The sequence below is a fragment of the Watersipora subatra genome, chromosome 10 (genome assembly GCF_963576615.1).
Source record: "Watersipora subatra chromosome 10, tzWatSuba1.1, whole genome shotgun sequence".
Classification (NCBI taxonomy): domain Eukaryota; kingdom Metazoa; phylum Bryozoa; class Gymnolaemata; order Cheilostomatida; family Watersiporidae; genus Watersipora; species Watersipora subatra.
The window spans coordinates 44,952,955-44,979,648 of NC_088717.1; the positions used below are offsets into that span (position 1 = coordinate 44,952,955).

Here is a 26,694-nt window from a genome sequence, read left to right on the forward strand (position 1 = left end):
ATTTAAAATATTGTTTCAATTATCAAATTACCAACTGTATTTACGCAATGCATTAATTAATTTAGCATGTTACTCTTAGAATACTTTGTTTCAGACGAATTAAGAAAGACATACAAGAAGCTAGCTGGTGCAGTGAACAGTACCATCAGCGAGAGATTAAAAGGTCGAAGAGGAAAAAGGTCGGCATCAGATGTTCAAACACCCAAATTTTATAAACTAGATCCACCTTCTGGTCGGAATCTTTTTGTTGAGTTCGGAATTATTGTTGACAAGGTGAGAGGATTTTGTAGACAAGAAAACAATTGTCACTGACTTCAAAGTCAGTTATATCCTTTCATTGAGCTGCCAATTTACAAAAAATTGCTCTGGCGTATGCAAACAGATTTTAATTGGAAAGATTTATAGCGTAAAGCATAAATTCAGACACACAGCATAGTTAATTTGAGTATTTTCTGTTTTTTATGTTTTGAATCGATTAGTCTTTGATATGCAGCTGCATGCAGCAGTATTGAGCTACCCAGAAAGGCAAAAAATTAAATGTATAAATAAGATGGTTTCTAATCGGCAACAAAAACAAATAAATTAATTATTCCACATGTTTACTAGTCTATGTCTATGGTATTGTCAAAAACATATTTTAAATATTGTGGAGTAGAAAACAGCAAAACTTTATCTTTTACATAATGCTACCAGATATCTATTAGATGTAAAATCCGTGAGAGATTTTAAAGCATAAGGCTATGAAATCTATGGAATGAGAGAGAATAAAATGTGTGAGAGACTTAAAATTGATAAATTAAAAACATTTTAATTGCTTTTAATTAGTTCATGTTACTTTTACAAAACAATCGTTAATATTTATTTGCAGTGTATTCTGGCTAATTATAATTATGCAACCATGTTGGTAAAAAACATAAAATAGTTTTACCTGTTGCTCTGTCTTCGCCTTCATTATCTCCAATGAGTATTTTCCATCTTTGAATAGAAAAGCATGCATATGTCATGTGTGTGTTTTTTGGAACTAGAATACATTTTTAGAACAATGCTTGTTTAGGTTGTTTATAATTTATCATTTTACATTCATTTATTTGCAGAGTTATATATAAAGTGTCTAGTTTATTGGTATGTGTGACTGGATGAAGTACCTGTCCTTATCAGAGGTTTTTGAGCTGCTGAATAAACTAAAGGAAATATGCTGTGACAGTAATAGACCTTTTTCCCCACATAAATTTCCCCCATTGCTATATTGGAGTTGTCTTCTTCAAAAGGGTAAATTCTGTTAGCAATGAATGGAAGAATATGATATAACAGCTTGTAACCATCAGTCTAGTATTCAGATGCTCTTAATGCTGCAACAGACCGTATAGCTTTTGGTTGCGGAAGATATGCACAAATAATATTGAACGCTAGATTTTGCATTGTTAGAATATTCAGCAAAATATTTGCAAAAATGCCCTGGCCTACCGGCATACATCAACTAAAAGAAAAATCAACAACTTCGCCATCAAAGAAAGCACATCAGGCTCACAAGTTCTTCTAGTATAGATCGTGCATCAATGGGTGTGCTGCACTGGGTAACCAACTAAGAAATAACCACTATGTGGTATCTGGTATTATCGTTCAGACATCCAACATTGTTAGCACTTGCTAATTCAGCCTGTTATGTGATTATTGTCTCTTGATGTACCGCATACCAATTGAAAGAAAAGTCGAAAAATTAGCTTCTGGCTGAAATGCACCAGTTCATTATTTCTTTCAGTAATAGTTACCTTGTTTATATGTGGTTAATGAGGTAAACATTTATTACATAAGTGCACTAATAAACCTAAACTATTTTTTCGTTGAAACTTGGCTATAATATCGATTTAATTTGGTACAGTGCAATCTATGTTTGGCAGCTGCTATAGTCTTTTGTTATTTGCCAGTCATCCAAAATTATTAGCACTTGCTAGTTAGTTTGTTTGTGATCATTGTCACTCCATGTACCATTAGTGCAACAAAAAAAAAAGCCAAAAGAATCTTGTGCTGTGTACAAATGTACAAACAACACGACGAAGCTATTGCAACACAAAAAAGAAATCTGTAGAGTTCATCAAACATTGCAAGGTGTGTATGTAGTATTTCCAGCTATTTTTTAATATTCTACTTGTAATCAAAATTTCAATATTGTCTAGAAATCGTTTACATAATATGGTATATATTTTTATATTTCTATATTATTAATTGTCAACTTTTTAGCTTAATTTTAAATTTAATTTCGATAAATAGATAGTGCCAGAGTTATGAAATATTCCTTATCTTTTGTTGATTAGTTAGTGCATATGAGAGTGTGACCGTGCCCTGTAAATGTGCCATTCTAGCATGTTAAGCCTTTTTGTCATTAAGCTGTTCAGCCTTTAGAGTTAATATATGTGTATTTTTTACATTCCATCGATGTAGCATTGTCATGACTAGCATGGAATTTCGACACATAGCATATGGTTGACCTTTTTTATTTAGAGTATTAAACGAAACAACTATAATAAAAAATAACTACTTCAAACCTTTTGGCAGCGTATGTCATCATTGTTTGACAAGTTGTTATGGCGAAAAGCTCTTTTAAATGAACTAGAATAGGTAAATGTACTTAACCTTGTTAATTCTTATACCTAATGCTGCGGGACCTAGCCAAAGGTTATGCATAACAGATAATTTGTATAGTTTCATCTTCAGTAAAAGTTTAAATCTCGCTCTCTGTCAAGTCTTCGTAATAATTTATCTCTTTAGCATTTGCAGTGATGATATTAACTAACGATGTTATGAAAACGGTCCATATTTTTAGTTAGTTAGAGTTAGTTTACCTTTTTGGTCACCGAAACATGGAAATAAAATAGGTTGACATATAATTATTTGAAAAAAACATTTAAAATTAAACTGATAAGTTTTGAGTGTTTTGGGATGCTTGTTGTGCAGTAAGTAAAAATTCTTCTCTGATATTAGGTTCGCATATGCTGTATAAGTCAGTACTTATTGCATATTGTGCATATTTTGCTTACTCTGTACTTTATGTTTATCATATATTTTTCTTTTTCTTTTATACAGGTTCATGTGGGTGCCCTTTACCATTTACTCATTTTAAATTTCCTGTCGACTGTAAAAGACGAGCACAATGGAAATCCTTAGTCAATCGAAAGACATCTTCTAAAAAAGTCTGGTCTCCTTCAAAATATTCTGTTATCTGCAGTAAACATTTCATTGATGGTGCCCCAACAATAATGAATCCATTACCTACGTTACACATGGGCTGTTCTCTGTGCAGTATTCCACCGCAAGGCAGAGTCCCAAATGCATTAGTGGCTACAGATAAACATTTTCCTATAATTGATGATGGCAATAAGTCGGATGCCTCTGGTGAAGACTGGCTAGAAGTAACTGGAAGCGCTTCCTATTGTGATAGACAAGACTCGCCGATTGAAATAGCACCAGCTGAACCTGAATTTACGACACCTTCCATTTCAAGACGTTTGAGTAAAAAGGTGAAATCTCTGCAAGGGCGATACTTTAATCAAACACTTGCTTTAAGAAGAAAGATGAATCAGCTAAAACTTTACACCCAGCCCAAATATAAACAAATTCTGAAATCTGGTAAGGACAGTGTTTTCGATACTGGGATTCCAAAATTGGAACTTTTTCATAGCTTATGTGAATATGCTGCAAAAGCGAGAAAAAAAGGTTCAAACACTTCATCTAGGAATGCTGTAGCTGCACTGTTGAGGGCAAAGTATAAAGGCTTTACTACTTTTACTTCCATGAGCTGTCACCAAACAAAGTTGTGTATTGCTGATGACATTCTGCTCACATTAATGAAACTACGACTGGGCCTCCTACCTAAGGACCTAGCTGACAGGTAGATATATCTCTGGCAGTTTCCTTTGGTGTACGGGAAGAGAGAGGGTGGGTGTGATTTGCCAATGTCAACAATAACCTGTTTCATTATAGCTAAATGGCCACAGTGGAGCTGCCAAAACTATTCTAACCTAACTGTTTCAATATATATTTAGTATATACCTAGCTCCGCCTCTTTATACTTTTAGGTTTGAAATCTCACCAAAGGAAGTTACTCCTCTTTATACTTTTAGGTTTGAAATCTCACCAAAGGAAGCTACTCGCACATTTGGCAGCATGGTAGGTCTATTGGCAGCAATTCTCAGGCCTCTAATAGTTTTCTACAGTAGGCAAGAGATTGACATGACTCTACCTAATGAATACGGTCATTTCAAACATTTACGTTGTGTAGTACGCGGCACAGAAATGTTCATACAAACTCCATCAGATTTGCGGTGCCAGCTGGCCACATAGAGTAGTTACAAGCACCACAATACTATAAAACTGCTGATTGCTATTGCTCCACAAGGATCAATCATGAACATTCCAGAACTTTGGGGTGGGAGAGCAAGTGACCGGCATGTGGTAGCGAGTAGTTCATTTTTACAATACCTTGTGCCAGGAGATCAGGTCATGGCTGATAGAGGGATTACCATGTACCAGAGCATTTCGGCCAGAAGTTAATTTTTGTATATATATATATATATATATATATATATATATATATATATATATATATATATATATATATATATATATATACAGATAATGGTTGAGACTTCACTGATATAGTGCTCAAAGTGGTCCACCGAGCCTGTATAAGTACAAAGATGGAAAAAGATTCTAGCAACAGTTTATGACTAAAAGTTTCATACTGCATGCAGTAATCATCAGATGCTAATGTGAAGTCTTCACATTAGCATCTGATGATTACTGCATGCAGTATGAAACTTTTAGTCATAAACTGTTGCTAGAATCTTTTTCCATCTTTGTACTTATATATATATATATATATATATATTAGAAGTATCTTGGGAAATAGTTTTCTTTCAAGCATTTTGTATTTGAAACATGTGTCAGACATGTATGGTATACGAAACCATGCAGTACCCATTGTATATGCATTAGATGAAAATATACTAATATATACAATTTATACCTAGAATATAAATAGTTACTGTGTTTAATGTTCCAACTGTCTTCAATAGTCCAATGGCTATTCACATAGCACAAAGTTTCTAATCGGAATGTTTTCGTTTTTTTGCTGAGCTAATGATCATCTGAGGTGCCATGTAATGTTCAAAAAACAGCTGAATATTCGAAAGCATATCCAAACAAAACTTTTCATCAAAATCTATGGTTTCAAACATACTTGAGCCATCTTCTTTAAAAACAAAAAGTATGATTTTTTTATGTCTGTCACCATCATTTGTCTCTGAACCTGGCCATAATACGCACTTTTGTGTTTAGCCTTGCAGCTCCATTAACTATGTGCAGGTAAGGGAGGCAATCAACGTCTCTAGCTGAACATTTTTTTCCACAGCAATCGCAGCTAGTCTCACAGCAATCGCAGGAACAACTGCCATCTGGACTAGCTCCGATAAATTGCAGTTTTTTATGAATAAAAAGACCACAAGAATTAATTTTTACATTTTTGTGTCCTTCTTGCAGTCGCAGTAGTTTCAAGTTTTCTACAGCTAATGGCTAAGTTTACCTCATTAACCACATATAAACAAGGTAAACTATTACTGAAAGAAATAGTGAATTGGTGCATTTCGGCCAGAAGTTAATTTTTCGACTTTTCTTTCAATTGGTATGTGGTACATCAAGAAACAATAATCACATAACAGGCTGAATTAGCAAGTGCTAACAATGTTGGATGTCTGAACGATAGTACCAGATACCACATAGTGGTTATTTCTTAGTTGGTTACCCAGTGCAGCACACCCATTGACGAACTATATATACTAGAAGAACTTGTGAGCTTGATGTGCTTTCTTTGATGGCTAAGTTGTTGATTTTCTTTCAGTTGATATGTGCAGCTAGGCCAGGGCATTTTTGCAAATATTTTGCTGAATATTCTAACAATGCAAAATCTAGCGTTCAATATTATTTGTGCATATTTTCCGCAACCAAAAGCTATACGGTCTGTTGCAGCATTAAGAGCATCTGAATACTAGACTAATGGTTACAAGCTGTTATATCATATTCTTCAATTCATTGCTAACAAAGTTTACCCTTTTAAAGAAGACAACTCCAATATAGCAATGGGGAAATTTATGTGAGGAAAAAGGTCTATTGCATTGAAATTTGATAATTTTGATATTCAAAGCAAATGTTGCAACAAATCAACTTTATATTTTGACACATAACTGCAGGTTGTAAACCTATAAACTGTGATATCCTATAGTTTCCTTCAATCATTAGTAAAATGATTTTTAAAATTCATGAGCAGTGACTGCATTAATATTCATTTGTATGTTTTGGCATTTGTTTATAATTTTGAAGAAATTGATAGGAATACTAAGTTGATAGGCTGCCCAATTAATTTTAAGACTTCTAACAGCTTTGGTGATAATATAAAAGTTTTTTTTCTAATAATGCAGCAAATTAAATAAATATGGGTAAAAGCTCCTAAATTCACAAAAGCTTATTTTGCTCTTAAATTTGGTAGAGTTCATATTTTCTGTCCCTCATTTATCTATAAAATATTTTGCTGCAAATTACTCTTTGTTCCATGATTATTAAAGTTAACAATTCCCATTTTTGAGTGCTTCCAAAGGCTAACCTAGATCTCAAGATAATCTGTAACTTGGTGGCAGTAAACTAGTTACGACATACAAACTTTAATATTTTAATATGTATGTTAATTTTGATGGTACTGATATTGAGTGCTGATATGACAAATGCTGCATCTCATGTTTTAAATTTTCAGTACTACATGAATGACTTCCAACGACAAGTATCAACATCCAGAACAGACTTAATTCATCACATCCTCCTCTCATTCAACAATGTAAGCAGATATTATTTGCTAGACCCTAAAGCTTGGTTCCCATGTCGAATGCGAGACCCCGGCGGTAATCTCGCGCAGCAAAACACTTGCAACGCTAGGCTCGGCAGCTAACGTTCACATAAATCTGCGGCGCTGGCAATTGCATAAAAATGCCGCTTGCCATGCCATCTTGAAAATGCTGACCTTCACCTGTACAGTGCATCTTGGGAGGTTTTGCCCGCAGCTCTTTGCGCAAGTTGAACAGCGCTGAACTTTTGCGTTGACCTTTCATATTTCATCGCTGATAGCCTTGCTTTGCTGTCGCCAGTGCTTGCAGCCTACATGGGAACCAAGCTTAACCAAGCAAAGCTGTGAGTAAATCCAGTTTTGAACTAAATAGAATTTAATTCACTGTAATTTGCAACAACAGGCTTAAAACTTTGAAGCGTAGCCCGGGATAATTAAGGGAGTTGTCGCTCCACTAGATCCTACACCTTAATAAACTCAGCTGCCCAGTTTTATTTTGTTTTTACAACACGTACTTCTGGTCTACAGATAAAGAAGATTATAACATTTAGACCACTTTGTACAGAGCAAGCTTTTAGTACAATTTTGGAGTTTCAAGTTACTTAGGCCATTGGTTCTTAAAACATTACAAAAACACTGAGCACTTTTAACTGACTGAGAAAATAAACAATGGCTGCTGACAGAACATTAGTTACTAATGAAATACTGATTTAAGTTCTTGGTACAAAGGATCAAAACTAGATAAAACAAAAAAATTTCTCCTCAGCAAACAAGTTTTACAGTAAAGCGATTTGTTTTTCTGTTCATGACAGAAAAACACAATCTATCAGGCTCGGTTTATATCTACCATTATGTTATTTTCAGTTACCTCCAAAATATCCTGACAAAATGTAAAAAACTATTTATTCTATTTAATTTCTGTTTTTTTTCATTGAGTATTACAAGCTTAGAGCTTAAGGTTGATAATCAATTCAAAAGGAGTTGTGCTATCCTGAGTGCTTTCACAGTTGATGGAAACTTGTTAATACAATCTAGTATCAAGAGACCTCCTTGTATGACTTCAAAGTTTTTTGTATTTCAGCTTGGTTTACTTTATTATATATACATACATATGTAACTTTGAAAGTGATAAAGCAGCAAAGTTTTAATGTTTTTGTCATTCGATTAAAACTTGACGCTATTTTATGACCTAGGCTCAACTGTGGTACCTTCACCCTACCTTTGGTTTCTCAGTATGGATAATCATTAGAGACATCGTGTTCATTGATGATGATATGCCTCTTTCTCTTGACATCAACACTGTAAGTTTTCTGTCCCTGTATTTCATTATCTTGAATATTATTTGCTAGTTTGGAATGCAGACTGAATGGAGTATGAACTTTATATGACTGTTCCTGTGGGCAACTAGTAACACTGCGGTATATTATATACAGCTGAGTAACCCATCTGCTATCTGCAAGTGGGTCAAGAAAAGCTTCAAGGACAATTCCACATGGGATGAAGTGGTCATTCTCTCGTCGTGAGTATAATAATTAGTATTTTAGTACAAACAACACAATGCCACAATACCTTTGCTCTCTAAGAGTCTGGTAGAAGTAGCTCCACAGTAGCTCTTTACTTCCTTATATTCTGGTTTAAGTAGTGGCTGGTACTTCTTCATGTAGTGGCTGCCTCTTTGTAAAAATCAGCCACTTTGAGTTCGTAGATAATAAACATATTTATGTATAATACAAAATTAAGTGTAATATAAAGTTACAGTAAAAGGGCTCACAACAGAAATAGCAAACATATAGAAGCTTCAGAAATCAGTTATCAGCTATGTTCTTGCAAGGCCTTATATAAGTCATAAACGGCAGCCTTCCTCTTTCGGCTGCCCACTGGCCACTGGCCGGCTAAGTTGTTGTCAGTTTCTTGCTCTAGCTGGGTCAGACCTTTATATTCTCAGTTCGGTGGGACCAAGTGGCTGGTCAGTTAGCTTCCTCATTGCAAAAAAAGTCGCCTGCCGGCGGCCTAACAGTCTGTGCGATTTTATCGTAAAATTTAAGCTATTAAAAAGTGACATATCATTGTTATATGGAGAGCTCATGAAACATTTAAATGCTGCTGTGTCACACAAGTTTAGTGATACAGAGTGAGTCACTATTGTTACATGACGCTCATGATGCGCATTCCGAACTGTGCGCAAGTTGAGTTATTTTGCAATTAAGTATTTCAATGAACATCCCACGCACGATGCGATGCACATCTACCACTAGCATTTGACCCATAGATCAAGTATTAGCCTAATTAATGACCTATGAATAGCTATGCAGTCTTGTCACGATTGGCAGCATTTGTTCAAAACATTGCCGCATGTGAACTGCTCAAATCGAAATAAAAACGACTAAAACATGAATGTGTTTAAAATGGAATCATCATTCGTATTCGATAAAAATATTGCGAGAAGTAAAACCCGCTTAGCTTGCGGGTTTAGGCCGTTACCATGATGCGGATAACTTGCTGATAGGCTCCAACTTTTGCATCATGCCCGCCATGAAAATGGAGTGAGAAAGGCTACTGTAGACCTTGTAAAGTAGTAATAGAAACATTAACAATCTCATAAAGAAGTAAACCATCAGCTGCTAACAAGTACAGCCAATGCAAACTTTAGTTGCATTTTACTGACTGCCTTTTTTTATCTGATCTAACACAAATTTAACAACGTCAGAAGGGGGATTCAAACCTACGCTACAATAGTGAGCTGCAAATAGAAAGCCTTTTTTCAAAAAAATAGTTTAAAGCTATCAATGCATAACTTCAATCTTTGAATTTTTATAACTCAAAGGCCAAAGAGTACACGTAGTTTGATTGTAGGAAACCAAACATATGGCATGGAAGAGTTGGCCTGGGTGAGTTTTTGACGCTGTTTTCACTTCTACACAATGACAGTATTATATCACTACACTAACTTCTACACAATCACTACACTATTGATTTTTTCAACTGTTTGCTTTCATTATAGCTGGCAACAAACAGCTACAAAATTTGATTAGTGAATTTTTGCGTTTTCTCTTTTTTTAAGCTAATTGTTAACATTAACTAAATAGTAATACTTAAACCATAACTGCCACGAACAACTTTTATCGTATTTACTGGGTAAATCAGACATGATGATTCCGATTTTGTAATCAAAATAAAGATTAGGCCTCTAGCTTTCAGAGTGTTAAAGGATTTTTTATAGCGTTTTAATATCGGTCTCGAAAACAACACGATCGGCATAACAAGCTCCGCCCATAAATACTTGACGTAACCTAGCTTTTTAGGAACAGAAGTTACGTAGAGATGTTTAGACCGATTTAGAATAATAGAGATGGGTGTTTTAAAATCTATTAATATCTAAATCCAGCTTTAAAAATAATATCAGTCTTTTCTGAAAGGTAGATAAGCTATTTAGCATTGCATATTTAAAAAGCGCGATAACAACGCTAGCTCGTGATAAAACCGCGCTTTTTGAGCTCATTTTTCTCGGCGTCCAGCCCATTTAAACGTCATGTAACAAGCTGCGAGCAATTTTAAATAGTTTATATCCCTTTCATAAAAAAAACTGAAATTATTTTACAGGCTGGATTTAGATAGTAATGGGTTTTAAGACACTCATCTCTATTATTCTAAATCGGACTAAACTTTCCTAACTTCCGTTTCTGAAAAAGCTAGGTTTCGTCACATATTTATGGGCGGAGCTTGTAATGCCGATTGTGTCGTTTTCGAAACGGATATTGAAACGCTTTAAAAAAGCCTAAATGACTTTGAAGGTTAGTGGACTAATCTTTATTTTGAGTACAAAATCGGAATCAGCGTGTCTGATTTACCTAGCAAATACAATAAAAGTTGTTCGTGACAGTTATGGTTTAAAGATGGTTTCAACCTACATTTGAAAGGTTCAAACTAAAAATAAAAGACACAGTTTCTTCATTTTTCTAAGCTTTAACCCTCAGTTGTTGCATTTTGGACTCTCAAGCTATAATATGTATAACATTTTGCGAAAGTAATGATATATTTGTATACAAAACTAATTTTACAAATTTTGCAGCCCAACGAGCAGGTGTCTGTTCGCATTATGGTAACGACAGATGTGCTGGTGTCAGTCATGTCAACTTTCAGCTCGCGTCTCTTGCCAGACTGATTGCCCATGAAGCCATGCATCCGTATGTTGTACTTAATATTACTTTAGTCATTGCACTTTCAGCTGCACACTTACATGAACACTAGTGTGCTTTGGTGTGTTGCATCTTACATCATTCATATAAACCCATAAATACATGATGTTTTTCATGTGCTTTTTCCGATATGCACACTCAAAGTGCTAAACTATTTTTTGGGCTGGTATGCTGTGGGTACTAACTCTTATGTTAACCTTTTGTGTTTGTATGCAATGTAATCAACCTTGAATGCTACTCTCTTGTGTTGGTAAGTTGTGTAATGAACCTGTTATGTTAACCTTTTGAGTTGGTGTGCTGTATAAACATCATTTTATGTTCTTATGTTATTCTTTTGCGCTGAATGAAAATAGATGCATATAAAACTATAAAAGTTCGTATATGTTGTAGGCTCGGTGTAGGCGATGATTACGAAGGCCGGAATTCAGAACTCTGCTACTCTGGAGTGATGAGACGAGGGGTCTGGCAAGACCATGATTGGTCAGTCTGTTCTGTGCAAGGGCTTGAAAAGTGGGCGGGTGCAAAGATAAGTAACTGTATTTCAAGGCAAGAAACAGAGACCCTCAGTGGGAGAGCAACTCCTCCTCTTGTTCCAGGCTAGTATAGGCAGTTAGTCAAGCAGTTACCAGGTTTCAAGTTTAACCAAATCGTACACAGTGGTTTTTTTAGATAGGTGATATGGTACCTACTGCGGTTGTTGCAATAAATTCTATAAATAGCAAGTATTCATTTTAAGGACTATAGCAAAAACTTGATTTTTTTGGCGCAAACACTAATGACAAAGTTAAACTGAAAAGACCCTTTTTAGCTTTAATGCGGAAAGACAGTGGTTCAAACCCCAGTAAATGTGTGACCAAAAGACACACTATTTTCATTACATATTGGAACTAATCAGGTTTTGTCAGCCATAAGGGCTTTTGTCATCTTTTTAAGGAAAATGAACTAAGACTGTAGCATTTCACTATAACTATACAGTAACTCTTTAGGCATATCTTCGGCTTGCAGCTAGTAATCCAATATTAAAATTGTAAAGTTAATAATTTGCAGATGAGATTTATTTTTGCAACTTTAAATTAAAACTAAACAAACGATTTTTGTTATGACTACAGCAAATATGTGACAAACTAAATTACATTACTAAATAGATATATCATATTTTATAGTATTATCTTCTAGCATTTTGTACATTTTGTACATTCTAGCATATAGTACAGTGTGTATTCTATATCATATATCATATTACACTGAATTATACATTATTGCACTGTAGTGTTGTATTGTAATATTATATGATATAAGATTTTTATCATATTGTGTTATATTGCATCATATTATATCATGCTATATCATATATCCAATAATGTATGCCGTATTACATTATATAATATTGTAATGTAACATATTATACTATATACTTTATATTACATCATAAGACAGCACAATATCACATATATTATAAAATATCATCATGTATTATATTACAATACATATTATAATATATATTATAACATATATAATTATATACTATAGATGTATATATATATTATATTATATATTATATTGATTATTATATATAATGTATATAATATCTCATAATGTATATAGATACTAGAAATTCTCCTGTCATACAGCCCATGGCCAAAGTGATATTGAAAAAAAGAAAGGGTACTGATGGTTAAGAAATGCAATATTAGCAGTCAAATGGCACTGCAGTGCAAGAGGATAGCTGCAACGGTAGCTGTAATGTACTGGGTGTGGGTGTTATTATATACAACAAACAGCAATAGTGAAAGGAAAGGATTATATGTTTATATCTCTCTCTCCCTGCAATAGGAGAAATGCAATATTAGAAGTAAAATGCACTGATATTATTAAAATAACCAATATTATTAATATAGTAATACAGTAATAATAGAAAACCAATGCACAATTTTGTTTACATTTTAAAACGTCATAGCTAACAATATCAAGAAGTTGTGATATTTATATAGATTTAAAAAACATCTATTTAACAAAACTATTGAGAAAAAATAATAACAGCAACATATTGCCCATCATCGATGTTGCTAGTGTGGCTATAACACTTCAATAGTCATCCAAACTTATAATTAAATATTGTAATAATCTCCTAAGAATCGTTAAAAAAAATATCATCGTCATTTCCTTTACTTTCACTGTGTTAGACATCAGTTAGAATACCAAAGTACTCAAAAGTGTCTAAAATGTCAGTTACTTTGAAATAGGCAAAAAAGAAACAATTATATTTCAGTACTTTTACGTTAATTACAGAAACCTTTGGCAATTCGATGATGCTATAGACTGGTGAAATGTGCACGTTATTTTTTCGTGAAATGCGCACGACTTGATAGTTATATTCTCTGCCGCTCGGCGTTTCGTTTGCCGGTCTTAATTTTGATAAAAGTAGGGCTTAGCAAGATTTACTAACGATTTTCGGCCAAATTAATCTGCCTATTTGTGTATAATTCGTTCAGATGGGTAAGTTTTAAGATACTGTCGACACTTTTCAAAAACTTAGTAATATATTTAAATAGGTTTATATGGGTTTTGTATCATTATTATACATAAACGACTCCACAGAAAAATGGTTAAACTTGTTGATGAAATTTTGGTACAAGGGTTTGCGACGTTGTTGATGAATGATTTTCGTAAGTTGTCTGCACATGCATTTATCATAAAAACTCTCAAACATTCACTCCGCTCGTTTGGTCGTGGGATTATAATATGCTATATACATGATATAATACATTATGATATATTAAAATATATGATAATATATTTTGATATTATAATATATTATACTATAACATATAATATAATATATGATAATAAAGATGTTATCATATATTATGTTATAATATATTTTAATATATCATAGTGTATTATATCATTGATATAGTATAATATAATATCTACATGTATATATGTTATATTATATACATTATATATAATAGTTAGTATAATATGTATTATACAAGATATATGCATCTATAATGTATAATTAAATATGTTATAATATAATAACATATTTTGTTGCAATGAAATATATTTTATTATTTCATGTTTTATTCTATCATATTGCCTTGCATTACATCATACGATATTGGTTTTTATCATGTTACATTAAAATATTGAGCCTTACATTTTATTTTAATTCATTTTATAATACTATAGTATACTGTCATATATTGTTTATACTATAATAATCTATATTGGATTATTATACATTATATGCAGCATCTCTCTTAATTAATATATAATAAAATAAAAGCTATGAAACATGAAATATATGTTACTGCCACTGAATGAGAATACATCAAAAAGTTTGTTTACTTTGATAACCTTGGGATTCTTATTCAAATATTATTAGTAAAGAGTTGCATTAAAATGAGTTGTAAAACAAAACTAAACTAAGTGTAAAACAAAACTATGAATTCAACTTTATTACCTATATGACTGTTGCAGTGAATATTGCATGGAGAGCGAATGTGATTCAGAGTACGACATACAAAAGTGAAGAAGAATGGGGAGCATGGAAGGCTACTGATGGTCCAATCACCGGGGTGCCTGCTAATGGGGATGGTAAACAAAATAACACACAATAGATACTTTCAGTTGCTTCATATTTTGCTCTTAATGCACATGAATAAATTAATAAATTTGACTGACTTCCTATATTGGCAAATGCAACAGCTCATCAGCTGTTTTCTGACACCAATTAAAAAGTGCTGGTCTACCAGAGAAAACAATCCTTTCTAAACCTATGCTGTGTAAGTAATTCATCACAAAATTTAATACATAACAAGATTTACTAAACTAAACAGAAATATTCTGTTACAGTAACAGTTGGCTTACAAAAATCCTAAAAAGTTGTTAATTGGGAGTTTGCTTCTCTTACTGCTAACTTAATGCTAAGACAACTCTTTATACTATTGTGCGCTACACGTTTGATGTATATAATAATTTAGCACGCTATGGATCCTGCACCCACACAATGAGACAAGACAAACCATGGATACGAGTAGATCTGAGCATAGAACACTCGTCTCAAGTAATAGACACAATAGTCGTGTTCAATAGAGATGACTGCTGTGGTGAGTGATGTTGACTGAGTTCCTAACAGTTGTTGATAAAAAATTAACTATTGCATTCTTTTACTAGCGTACAAAGAATACAGAGTAAGTCAGGGTCAAGCAAAAAAACTAACTTTTTAATCAATTATTGTTTAGTTTTGGGCATTGATGATTCAAGGCATACAAATGTGCACAGGAAAACCAATACATACAAGAGGTGCAACCATATTTGAATTTACTACATTTGCAAAGAGCACTAAACAAATTTTTATTGCAGATTTTTTTTAACAAGTTCATTTAAATTTACCTAAACCAGCTCCTCAGCTCTAACTTTATTTAAAATATTTCCTATAGCAATCCAAAGATGAAAAGTTGTTTTTTAAAAACCCTGTTTAATTTTAATGAAATGTGACATATGAATTCCTCTAAGATAAGAAATAATAAGACTAAGATCAATAAACATTTCAATAAAGACTTTATATGCCCTTTATTTTATAAAGAATATCACTCTGTGATTGCCATAGAGAAGTAGTTTAGCACAGTAGGTTTGAGACTATTTACTTAATAACACGTAGTCTCAATCATGTAAGGTTGTGAATACTGTAAGATCAAGCTTTGTAAAATGACTAAACAAAAAAAGAAGATGTTTTTAATAATACAAATATTTTATTATACGAGCTATCAATGTATATAAACTATTAGTTAGGTACAGCGGATCCTCAACTTACAACCCTGCTTCAGTGTAAGTCGGATCACTCTGACTGAACTACAGTAAAATCTCTAATTGAATGTCATGAGGGTCTATTTTTTACACCTTCCTCTATAGTGGTGGTTAAATAAAGGTGGCATTTAATTAGAGGTTTTACGGTACTTTGCACTCATATTAGTATGTAGTTCCACCTTAATGATGAGATATTTTTTGCTAAAATTCAAAACTGTTAGAAAAATCTGCTTCGCATTTTAAAGTCATAATACGAGTCACAAAATATAAAAAAGCTAAAAGAGCAAGAAACTGCAGGTAAAAGGAAAAAGCCATATCACTGAAACCAAGTGGTGCACTGGTGATATCTTCCTCTACCATTAAGACAACAAAGCGTATTAATTACCTCTGCTCTTAACTCACAATTGTTTGTGTAGCTTATGTTGTAATTGATGCTATGATAGAACTGAGTTACATATTATTTTAGATATTCTCATGAGACATGTTCGTAACCTCAAACCAACCTAAATAAAAAATTTTGTAACCCGAAGACCCCATGTATGGGAGCGATTGCTGAAATGACATATTAATTTGGTTGGGCTCTTTGTACATTTTAGCTGACAGGTTGAAGAACTTTCAAATAAGAATCGGAAACAATCCCAACTTCAGACTGAACACACTTTGTTTCTACTATGAAGGAGGTAACATAAGGGGATCTTCATTTTGTAAAAATTGCTAATATAGTCAGAAGAAACTATCAAATTTGTGTGTCAGCATCTATATATTTAAATCTCAGTGTTTTGTATTTTTGCCTTTTTTGCCTTTTGTACCTTTTTTGCCTTTTTTGCCTTTTGTACCTTATGTCCAGCTCTAGCAATTAAAACCTAGCTATGCGAAATCTGCGTCGCAGAGGATTTAATCTTGGGCCCTCTCATTCGCAAGGCAACAAACTTACCCATTAAGTTACACGGGATGTAATGAATACATTGGGCAAATAGTTAGTGTAAGTTAAAATACGCATATTAACTGTGTTACGCGCAACATCACAAATGCTCGCTCTCACATCACTAATTAGTATGTTAAGCAATACGTATACTAGCTTACTCAAATTAGCCAATGACAGCTACATTAACTGCCAGTTTATAAGCTGTTTTTTAATGCCCGTGCAACGCCGGACATTTGGATAGTAATCGATAGCCGTTATCATGAATTACGACCTCAGGATTCATGCAACTATTGTGATTTGGTATTTTTATTATTGTTGTCCAAAAAGAGTGAAAGTAATTTTTCTTTTGGTCTTATATAACTAAAAAGAAAGTTGTATTCTAAATTTGCTTTTCTTGAAGCAGAATTTAAACAGCATAAGTTGAGACAAATTTGACAATTTTACAAAATCTACCAACTAAATATCATACGGTCAAAATAGTTTAATAGCCAGAACATGATATTATGTGATGAAAAGACATGTTGTGGTTTTTCATTCCGCAATTTGTTGTTTCTCTCAACTTATCAGCAATCAAACCTTGCAGTAATCAATCTTGCAATCAAACCTGTTATCAACAAAACAGCTTGCAGGTTTTGTCGAATCTAATGATAATAATTTTTCAGTTTATAATTACAGTGATAGTTGACTGCAAGTTTATTTTTTATCTACCTAGTTACTTTAACCAAATGTAAGGAGAATAAAAACTTATATTTTGGAATCAACTTAGCTGAAATTGAATTATACAACTAATCTTTTAAGTTGATTTTTACCCATGTCTATTTTAACAGAAATTATTTTTAGTACCTTCATGTCTTACTTCATGTGTTTTCTTGCTTTTGCATCTTTTGCATGATGTTTCAATTGCCATCATATTAAATACTCACTACTATGTCGATAGTATATTTACACGTAATACACGCTTATCTGTTCCAAATTAATATTTGAAACTAATTGTTTTTACCATTTACCTGTATTCTCATAATTTAGAATTAAATCACTCAGTAAAACAAGCTTGAATTATTTTTTGTGTCTAGCACAACTGCCAAACGCCACAAAGAAAACAAATCTTGCTTTTTTATTTTGTTGGACTTCTAAAGACTAACTTGTAGTGAGTAAAAAGCAAAAAAAACAATTTTGCTGCAATGATCTAAAACTAATTTAATAAAGCCAAAATTTGAGTAACTTTGCCTTCGTTATTTGTTCATGTTTATAAATGTGAGAAGATGAACCTGTTTTCACAGCTCAAAGAGTTTTTATTTGTACTCGAAAACCGATGATACCTTAAGTATTAATATCCTTCAGCATGACTTTGTTTCCATCTGCATCAACAAAAGAGATAGTTTTATTTGACAAAAAGAAACAACTTGCCTCTATGTTAACAAGCAGACTAACGAAACCCTAGGAAGCTCAATTAAAGCACTTTCAAACAGCTAAGGGAGTTTTACAAAAATTTTATGTAATTGCAGCACCATATCGCTTTATTAGAACAATCATTTGGTATATCCACCACATATGAGCCTAAAGTATAATAAAATGTATTTTTTTAGTAAGCCAGTAACTTGAGAATTTTAATAAACGTGTGAAAAAGGGAGACCATATACTTTTTGAAACCTGAAACATTCCACTAAAACTTTCTGATTAAACTTGCTGTACTACAGCCACATTAGAATTTCATGAGACAATTAACAGAAAGGTTAAACAAAGCTGATCTAGCAGTGTGTGACAATCCATTATGTGCTGCTGGAACAAAACTTGTGATACTTACGGTATATTAGATATATTCTTCCTATTCTTATATCTTTATGCATAAAACAATAGTTATTTTGAAAAGGCATTATGATTGAGTTTATTGAATTTTACAGAATTTTAACCCTTTAATAATAGATACTGCAGCTAAAATTATCACATAATGAAATTGCTGCTAGGAACAACTCAGCTATAGCATACCAAAGCTGTTCGATATCATCGTTCCTCACTAGTACAAGAAACACAGATGTTGTAGTTTTCTCATTTACGTTATGCATAACGCTAAGACTGATGCACAGATACGTCAATGATAGCTATATGAGAGTGCTCCATATCATACTTTACTCTACCTCATCTTATGCTGCTCAACAGGTGTTTCTGGAGGACGAAATGGCGCAGCAGTAATATCTTGTAGCAGAAATTTATCTGGTAGATATGTGAGCCTTCAGCTGATGGACCTGGCATCAATACTTACAATCTGTGAGATTCAGGTGATGGCAAGTAAGTGCTTGGCTCCAGCAGCTGCAATTATATCATCACTGGTGTTTTTAAAGATGAACCCACACAAAATTTTAGTAAATTTTATCAACAATTATTGGCATTTTCTATCCTTTGCAAATGTTTCTGTTGCTTGAGGAGATCTGACTTCCAGGATGGTTCAAGATTAAAATTAACAAAAGTTGATCGCGGTTAGATGATATCAACAATCGCAATGATAACGATTAGTGAAGACATTGCCCACATGATGTAATACAAAAACATTAACTGTAAACATGGACAAACAATGTACATTGTAATGAGAAATTATCAAAATAAAATTCAATCAGAAAAATTGATAAAATTATTTGGTTTGAAGTTAAAGGAAATATATTCAATCAAATTCTTAGGAATTCATTTGGACAGTCACCTGATATGGGATACACACATCAATAAACTGAATAAGCAGATAGGATCTATGTCAGGCCTGATTAGTAGATGTTCTAAATTTTTACCCAGAAGTATTATAAAACTAATATAAAATGCGCTTATTAACTCAAAAATAGTTACTATCTGAAGTCAGGGGGAATGCTCCATTTTTTTATTTAAAAAAAGTCACAAAAATGTCTCGGCCTAATGCGCATAATATTTAATAAACCACTACTAACTTTATCTCAGTCTCTGTTTGTTCAGCTGTCTGTGTTGCCTGTTGATTGACTTTATTAGTATAAAATTCTCTTGATAGCTCATTCAAAATTTTATTCAAGTGATGACGAAACCAAAAAAGATTTACACTATAACACCAGATTTTTAGAAACCATTCTACCTTTACCATTATTTTATACTGCTTCAGGTCGAAAACAATCGAATACAGAGTACCATTACAATGAAACGGTCTTCCAATAGACTTATGCAAAACCTCTGCATTTAATAGTCTTAGAGTTAATGTTAAAAGCCATTTGTTAAGCATAAATTAATTCAGACCTGCTGTTGAGTTTGCCAATTCCTGTAGGCCCAGCGTCTCAACTAGCTGCACTGCTACTGCGCATGTAGGCCTCATCATACCTTAATAAGTAGGAACTAAGCTTTCATTTATTTTGTTTAACTTAATCAATATCATAACCATATCTTCATTTTGCTTGATGTTATATTTTTACTAATTAATGAAATGAAATACACGCCCGCGCACGCACACACACGCATGCACACATATGCACACATACATACACACACACACGCACGCATACATACACGCACACACACGCACAAACGGCAGGCACACACGCACAAACGGCAGGCACACACACGCACACACACACACAAACGGCAGGCACACGCACGCACACACACAAACGGCAGGCACACGCGCGCACGCACACAAGGCCTTTCTAAGCATTTTTACTATGGTAAAGTTTGGTAAATTTCAGTTTAGAAACATCCTGGCAATCAGACCACTTCAAACATCATAAAAAATTGCAAATAATAAAAAAATGCTGATACCTTCTGATAAAATCTACTAAAATTTTTGGTCAGTTCATTTTGAATAGGCCGATTTACATTGTAAAATGATTGAATAAATGCTAATCAATTTTTGAATATGTGCTATTTTATTGGTCTCTGGATCGCTGCTTAAAATTAGCATTTTCAACCACAAAAAAACAAAATTTGTTTTACTAGTTTAAAAAAATACATTTGCAAGAAAGTTTTTACAAGTTAATCGTTAAAATAATCTTTGCATACTTTCTTTTTTTGTCTTTTTTCTTCTTTTTTATTAAATAAATTGAAGCATCATATATTCATCTATTACTATTGTGGAGAAGACAGCAGGATCTTGACAAGGTCAGTTGGGCTTAAGTCCAAACCAACTGGAAATTGGTCAGCTGGTAGGTAACAAAGCTTTGTCAAGTTGGTATACCAAACAGCTGTCAATATTTCATTATTAAAATGCTAAAATACTGCCTGTAGATTAAACCTCATAACATGCCTTTAAACTCTTGCCTCATCTTCATCATTTTTCAGAGACCTCTTTGTCTGACAGCTGTCTGCCTATATCATCTCTCTTTTTCTTGCATCCGGTAGTTTTGACAATGGCTGTCTTATAATTTAGGTTTGTTTACTGACGCCCATGCAGCTCTGTTCTGCCTTCTCTTACCATCTATTTGTGTCTAGCTCTTTCAGCTTCATGTTATACTTGGCTACATCTTTGTGTCTTAGTCTGCCCTGATTTCTCTTTTCTTCATGGATTTGTGGATATAATAGTTTTTTTGACAATCGTTCTGGACCCATCTCGTGCACATTTCTTAGGAATTCTAAGCCTTTTTCTATTAGAATGCTTGCCATGGATGGCAGGCCAGCCTGTCGTAAAATTTCAGTGTTCTTGACTTAACTTTTCCAAGTGAGATTCGTGTTATCACACGTGTACAAATGTTTTACCTGCTGATATTAAAATCTGAGCATTAGTCTGTTTGTTTTCTTCTCGTCTCATCTGAAGCCACTTTCATTCATTTTGCTTGACATGCATTTCTGGCTTGGCCTCAATTTGCTGTGGATTGTATTTGACGACTTTATTTCAGGAATATTTTCACTTACACTTTGGAAAAATATATTATCTTCTGTTTTTAGCATTTCTGATGGCCTCATAAGTTATTACAAATATGTGTAACGCTGAAAACTTTTGAAGATTGTGACATGCAATACCTCTCAAGCTTTTGTCATTTTTTGTGCTTTGGAATTTGTATTCAGACTTGGTAATACCTATCTCATATTGATTTCTTAAACTGCCGCCACTAAATCCTAAAAGCTTAATTTTTTTATTGCAACATTTCATTCCAAATTCTCAACTTGTATAACTACTTTTGATTTGGGTCTTTTTTAGCTGCAGCAGATTTAGGTCTGGGTTTTTTGGCGTGCTCTTCATTGCTTTGTGTTATCGTATTGCTAGTCATTTTTCATCACACATTTTTTTCTGAAACATGAAAGAATTTCTGGCCTTTTATCTTTGCTTCTGTCTTTCTTGGTACCTATGACTTCTATCTTTCTCTTTCTCAGCAGCAAATAGCTCACCGTCTTCCTTGAACTTTGTGAGTAAAATCCTAAGTTAATATATACCAACAAAATTTTCATCGTATTCGTAGTACAAGTTGATTATTTTTTAGCTCTCATGCATCAGTGGATAGCTATAGAACTTTAGTTGACAAGTTAGATAAGTTTCATGCTATCTTGGTACAAACGCTACAAGGGTACAGACACTACAGGAACAAATCTTTAATCTACATTTATATATCAGGCTTTACTAAGTTGGTTGTTATGCATTCTTTTACATAATATGGCCGCAATTGAAGGTTTTTGAAGATGACCCCAAATCATCTTTGCAATCATTTTCTGTAGTTGAGGAGGTTTACGGACACTATAACTTTTATGCATACAAAACTTGCATGAATTTTCCCTGCTGTTGTGTGAAACTCAAACACCAGACTTTTCAGACTGTTTTTTCACCTTATACACCACATCTTATGATGCTTGTGACTAAGTAAACACACTATTTTATAAACACACTGTTTTTAAATTTGTCTCTTTTGAAAGTTGAAAGCTCACCAAACTTTTTACTTTATGCGTTAAACTCGGCGTGCCATCCTAGCTAAACATCGTTTAACTAGGACATGTGCATTTGGATGACAAGTCAATTGTACTGAGAGGTTGTATCAGAAAAAAATGTACTACTTGTAAAAATGCCACTATTTATGACCTTGTATCAGCAGTAAAAGCACTCTAAGATAACACAAAGACAACTGTTTATATCTCTTAATGCCAAGAATGTTTTGCTTGCAATAAAAATTGTTGCTTGTAATATGTAGACAACTAATAACAGCAGAATGAAAATGCTTTCATACAGTCTTGTACCATGGTGTGTCCCCCTGACTGTGAACCATAGGAATTGAATTCTCTCATTACTAGGAGTTCCTCTGCAAGACTTCAGCTATCTGCAGAATGAATGCCATGACATTGATGGCTTTTGTCCTTACTGGAAGGAGGTAGGAGAATGCACCAGAAAAGGACAAGAACCCTATATGAGAGAGAACTGTCCATACAGTTGTGGAGTATGCAGGAGAGCTGACACTAGACCAACCAATCGCAATGCTCCATATGAAGATGTCATACTGCCAGTGACAGGTCAGAGCAAAGACATGAGACTAGCAGCAGAGCGAGAGTTTTTAAACTCAAAGATCTTTCGGCATTTTCATATTTGTCATATTATACGGAGCTGAATAAGTGTGTTGTAGTAAGCTCACACTTGTTTCAATAATTACTCTCTGCTTTTATCATCTCTGAAGAATTTTCATGCTGAGATCATTATTACCTAATCAATGTAACAGGCTAGCTTGTGATTTAAGTCGAATGTTAATGCCCAAAAATACTGGTTATGGTCGATCGTAAAAATAGTCTCGCTACGTATGCAAATATTTTTGCATACGTAGCAGGACTATTTTTAAGATTGACCATAAACAGGACTGACAGGACTGATGGCAAGACTGACACAGTTTTTTGACATAGTTCTTAGTATTTTGGTTTGGTAAAACTTAAATGTTTATCATAGGCTAATACCCTAATACATAAAATGATGACTGTACACCAATCAGCTATTTATAAAGTTTGGGGTACTGCAAGAGGTATGAGCAACAAACTTATTTCTGTTTTTGGTGCACAAAAAAGTATATTGCTGCTGATTTTGAGTTAATTATCAATCCTTAAACATATTTGGTAAATTCTTATCAAAGTTTTTTAAAAATTTAAGTTTTTTAGCTTCAAAATAACTTTTGTTATAGTTAATTCAGATACTATATTAGTGTTGATAGTAACAACAACGTTGACTGACAGTCACATTAAACAAAACTTTTGGCGGAAGAAATTTTGCAAACAAAGCTTATAAACTCAAAGTAGGCTGATGGAAAATTCCAAACAATTTTCAAATGCTCTCATTTTTTAGCAAGGCCAAATCAAACGTGTCAAGACAGCCATGAGTCTTGCTTACACTATGCTGCCAACGGTGACTGTGAAATCGATATTGACACGAGGCGAAGGTGTCCTTGGTCCTGTAATGTATGCACACCAACTACTATACAAGCTAATCACAGAAAAACAACTATCGTGACAACAACTACAGAACCACCTACTACAGTTACGCTCCCAATGGTAGTGACAGAAAAGCTCAAACCAATTACAAGAAAGCCCAAGATTTCCGACAGCAAAAAATATGACCGAGTCGTACCTCCTACGTTAAATTTAGCTACAACGACACAGACAGGCGAGACTACCACATCTGGACTCACATCGCATGCTGCTGACAGAACTTCTTCAGCTACTAATAAGGTAGCGAGCACTCCAAGTAAGTCATTGAAAAAGTGAGGGCAGTCATTCAAACAATGAAAAATTGAGGTTGCACTATTTTTGTTTGAGTGGTTTTTGGCCCTTGGTATTTTCTCTTCTAATCCTTTATAATTAGGTAACTAGTAACTCAAAAATATTACTAAATTTTACGAGTAAGAGACACAAAAATGATCTCTCTAAAGCTTTTATGGATGAACAAGATAAATCTTATGAAATAGTTTTATGGAAAGAATGTATACACTAGCAGTTTTATTCTGATTTTATGTGGACAGTATATATATCTCAATATTTGTCTGTCTGTGCGTCCGTCTGTCCAGCACTAGCAAAAAAGTCTTAAGAATAGGAAATCGGTTGGAAACTGGATTTGAACTCACAACCTCCAGTTATGGGACATCCATTTGTTCCAAAACATTACACTGTCTAACTGGCTATACCATAGAATAAATTTGGCACATACTTGGAACACACGCCAATATTTTATGGCTTCACGTGAAACACTGCAGCTAGCGTTATGCGTAAAGTCATACCAGAAGAAAAATGCATGCCCATAACTGAACAAAAATGTGTAAATTCTTATAGCCAAAAATACTATTGCAATCTGTATAGATATGTAGTAGGCACTGCAGTCGGTACTAAATGAATTACAAAGAAACAAACACAGTACACAGAAATAAACAAGCATCTTTATTTAAAAGTTAGAATGGTAAATGTTGATGTTAAATACGTTGATTAAAAGAAAATTTTCTGTACAACAACTTCCTTAATTACTTGTGCAATGCCGGGCATTCACCTTGTACATAACCATTAGTAAAAGTGAAAACCTTCATATGCTGATTTTTTGCATACAGTGAATATTCGTGATAATATTTTGCTACATAAAAAGTGAATGGAATTATATTGAACGCATCTATCAGTCTAATCGCAATAAGACGCTTGTTAGGTTAAACAACAAACATCTATTTAACCGTAAATGTTGATTTTGGCTCAACTGACATAATAGTGACAAACACCTTGCACAGAACTAAGAATATATTCTTGTTTGTTAGAAACTAAATTGCAATATGTATCATTGCCTTTGGTTCTCTCTTTTTTTAGCCAAGGAGTGTGTTGATGAAGGTAGGCAATGTAGCGCACTAGTAAGCAGAGGCTACTGCAAAACAAGCTCCGTCATTCGTGATCAATGCCAAAAGTCATGCAACAGCTGCTCAGAAATGAACCAGTCCACCAGCAAGCCAATGTTGAGCAAGGAATCACTACAGCTTACCGTTGCCAGAACTACTCCATCTATGACTACCACAGCTACATCTACGACTACTAAGCCAACAATTTCTACAACCACAAGCCCCTCTGTTACTACCGCTTCCAGAACTACAGAGAATGACTTCCAAAGCACTTCAATGACTTCCCTTACGAGCCAACCAGCAACAGAAGTAATACACAGCTCAGGTTGCCAAGATGACATTGAACCACTCTGTGGAAAATGGGCCAGCGCTGGCTTTTGCAGAAGGAGAAGCGTCTTAAAGGTAAGATTGTTTAAAATTTTTACAGCGGAAATGTAATTTAACGTTCAGTATTAAGTTTGGTTTGCCTTGTTTAGCTGGGCCTGCCATGGTACTCTAATGAACTTTATTATAAAATTAACACCAACTCTCTGAGCACTGTAAGACTATGGTTAAACATTGAGTCTGTTTAAAATATACCACAGTCCATCCTACTTTACAAAGACATGTTTCAGATAAAAGTGCAAAATAAAATTTTTCACAAAATCGAAACTTGAATTTTTAAGTATGGAGCCGCAACTTTAATGCTTCAGAACACTTGAGATGCTTTGTAAACTTATGCAATTACTATAAATGTAAGGAGATGTCGATGTCGTATTCCATGCAACATACTTGTATAGTAAAGTATTTACAAAATATTATTACATTATTATATTAAAATATTATTATAGAGCATTTTATATAAAATAATAAAACTCTTGTAAGATTAATAAAAAAAAATTACAAAGTATGGCTGGAGCAAGAATCTATAAAGAAAGTCAATGCAAAGTATTTTTGAGCCAAACGATAAAAAACATTTATTGGCTGTCACAAAAAACTGTTTCCCAGTTATGGGTATGTGATGGGTTTAAAAAGAAGTGTCTTGCCAAGTGACACTTGTCAGGACACGTCAATGTCAAGTGTGTAATCTGTAATGACAAGTGATGTACAGCTTGCTAATTTGGTTAA

At 33.7% G+C, this 26,694-nt stretch overlaps 1 protein-coding gene across 1 annotated transcript in view; it reads left to right on the plus strand.

Moving 5' to 3' along the window:
• Positions 1-26,694, plus strand: part of LOC137407124 (uncharacterized) — a 48,206-nt gene that overhangs the window by 19,868 nt on the left and 1,644 nt on the right. Inside the window, exons 7-20 of the mRNA XM_068093725.1 lie at positions 95-273; positions 6,800-6,880; positions 8,080-8,187; positions 8,320-8,405; positions 9,740-9,774; positions 10,956-11,070; positions 11,473-11,678; positions 14,566-14,682; positions 15,069-15,194; positions 16,491-16,574; positions 18,977-19,105; positions 23,036-23,251; positions 24,066-24,464; positions 25,562-25,989. Coding sequence (XP_067949826.1) covers positions 95-273; positions 6,800-6,880; positions 8,080-8,187; positions 8,320-8,405; positions 9,740-9,774; positions 10,956-11,070; positions 11,473-11,678; positions 14,566-14,682; positions 15,069-15,194; positions 16,491-16,574; positions 18,977-19,105; positions 23,036-23,251; positions 24,066-24,464; positions 25,562-25,989 — 2,309 coding nt within the window. The remainder of the gene's footprint in view (positions 1-94; positions 274-6,799; positions 6,881-8,079; positions 8,188-8,319; positions 8,406-9,739; positions 9,775-10,955; positions 11,071-11,472; positions 11,679-14,565; positions 14,683-15,068; positions 15,195-16,490; positions 16,575-18,976; positions 19,106-23,035; positions 23,252-24,065; positions 24,465-25,561; positions 25,990-26,694) is intronic.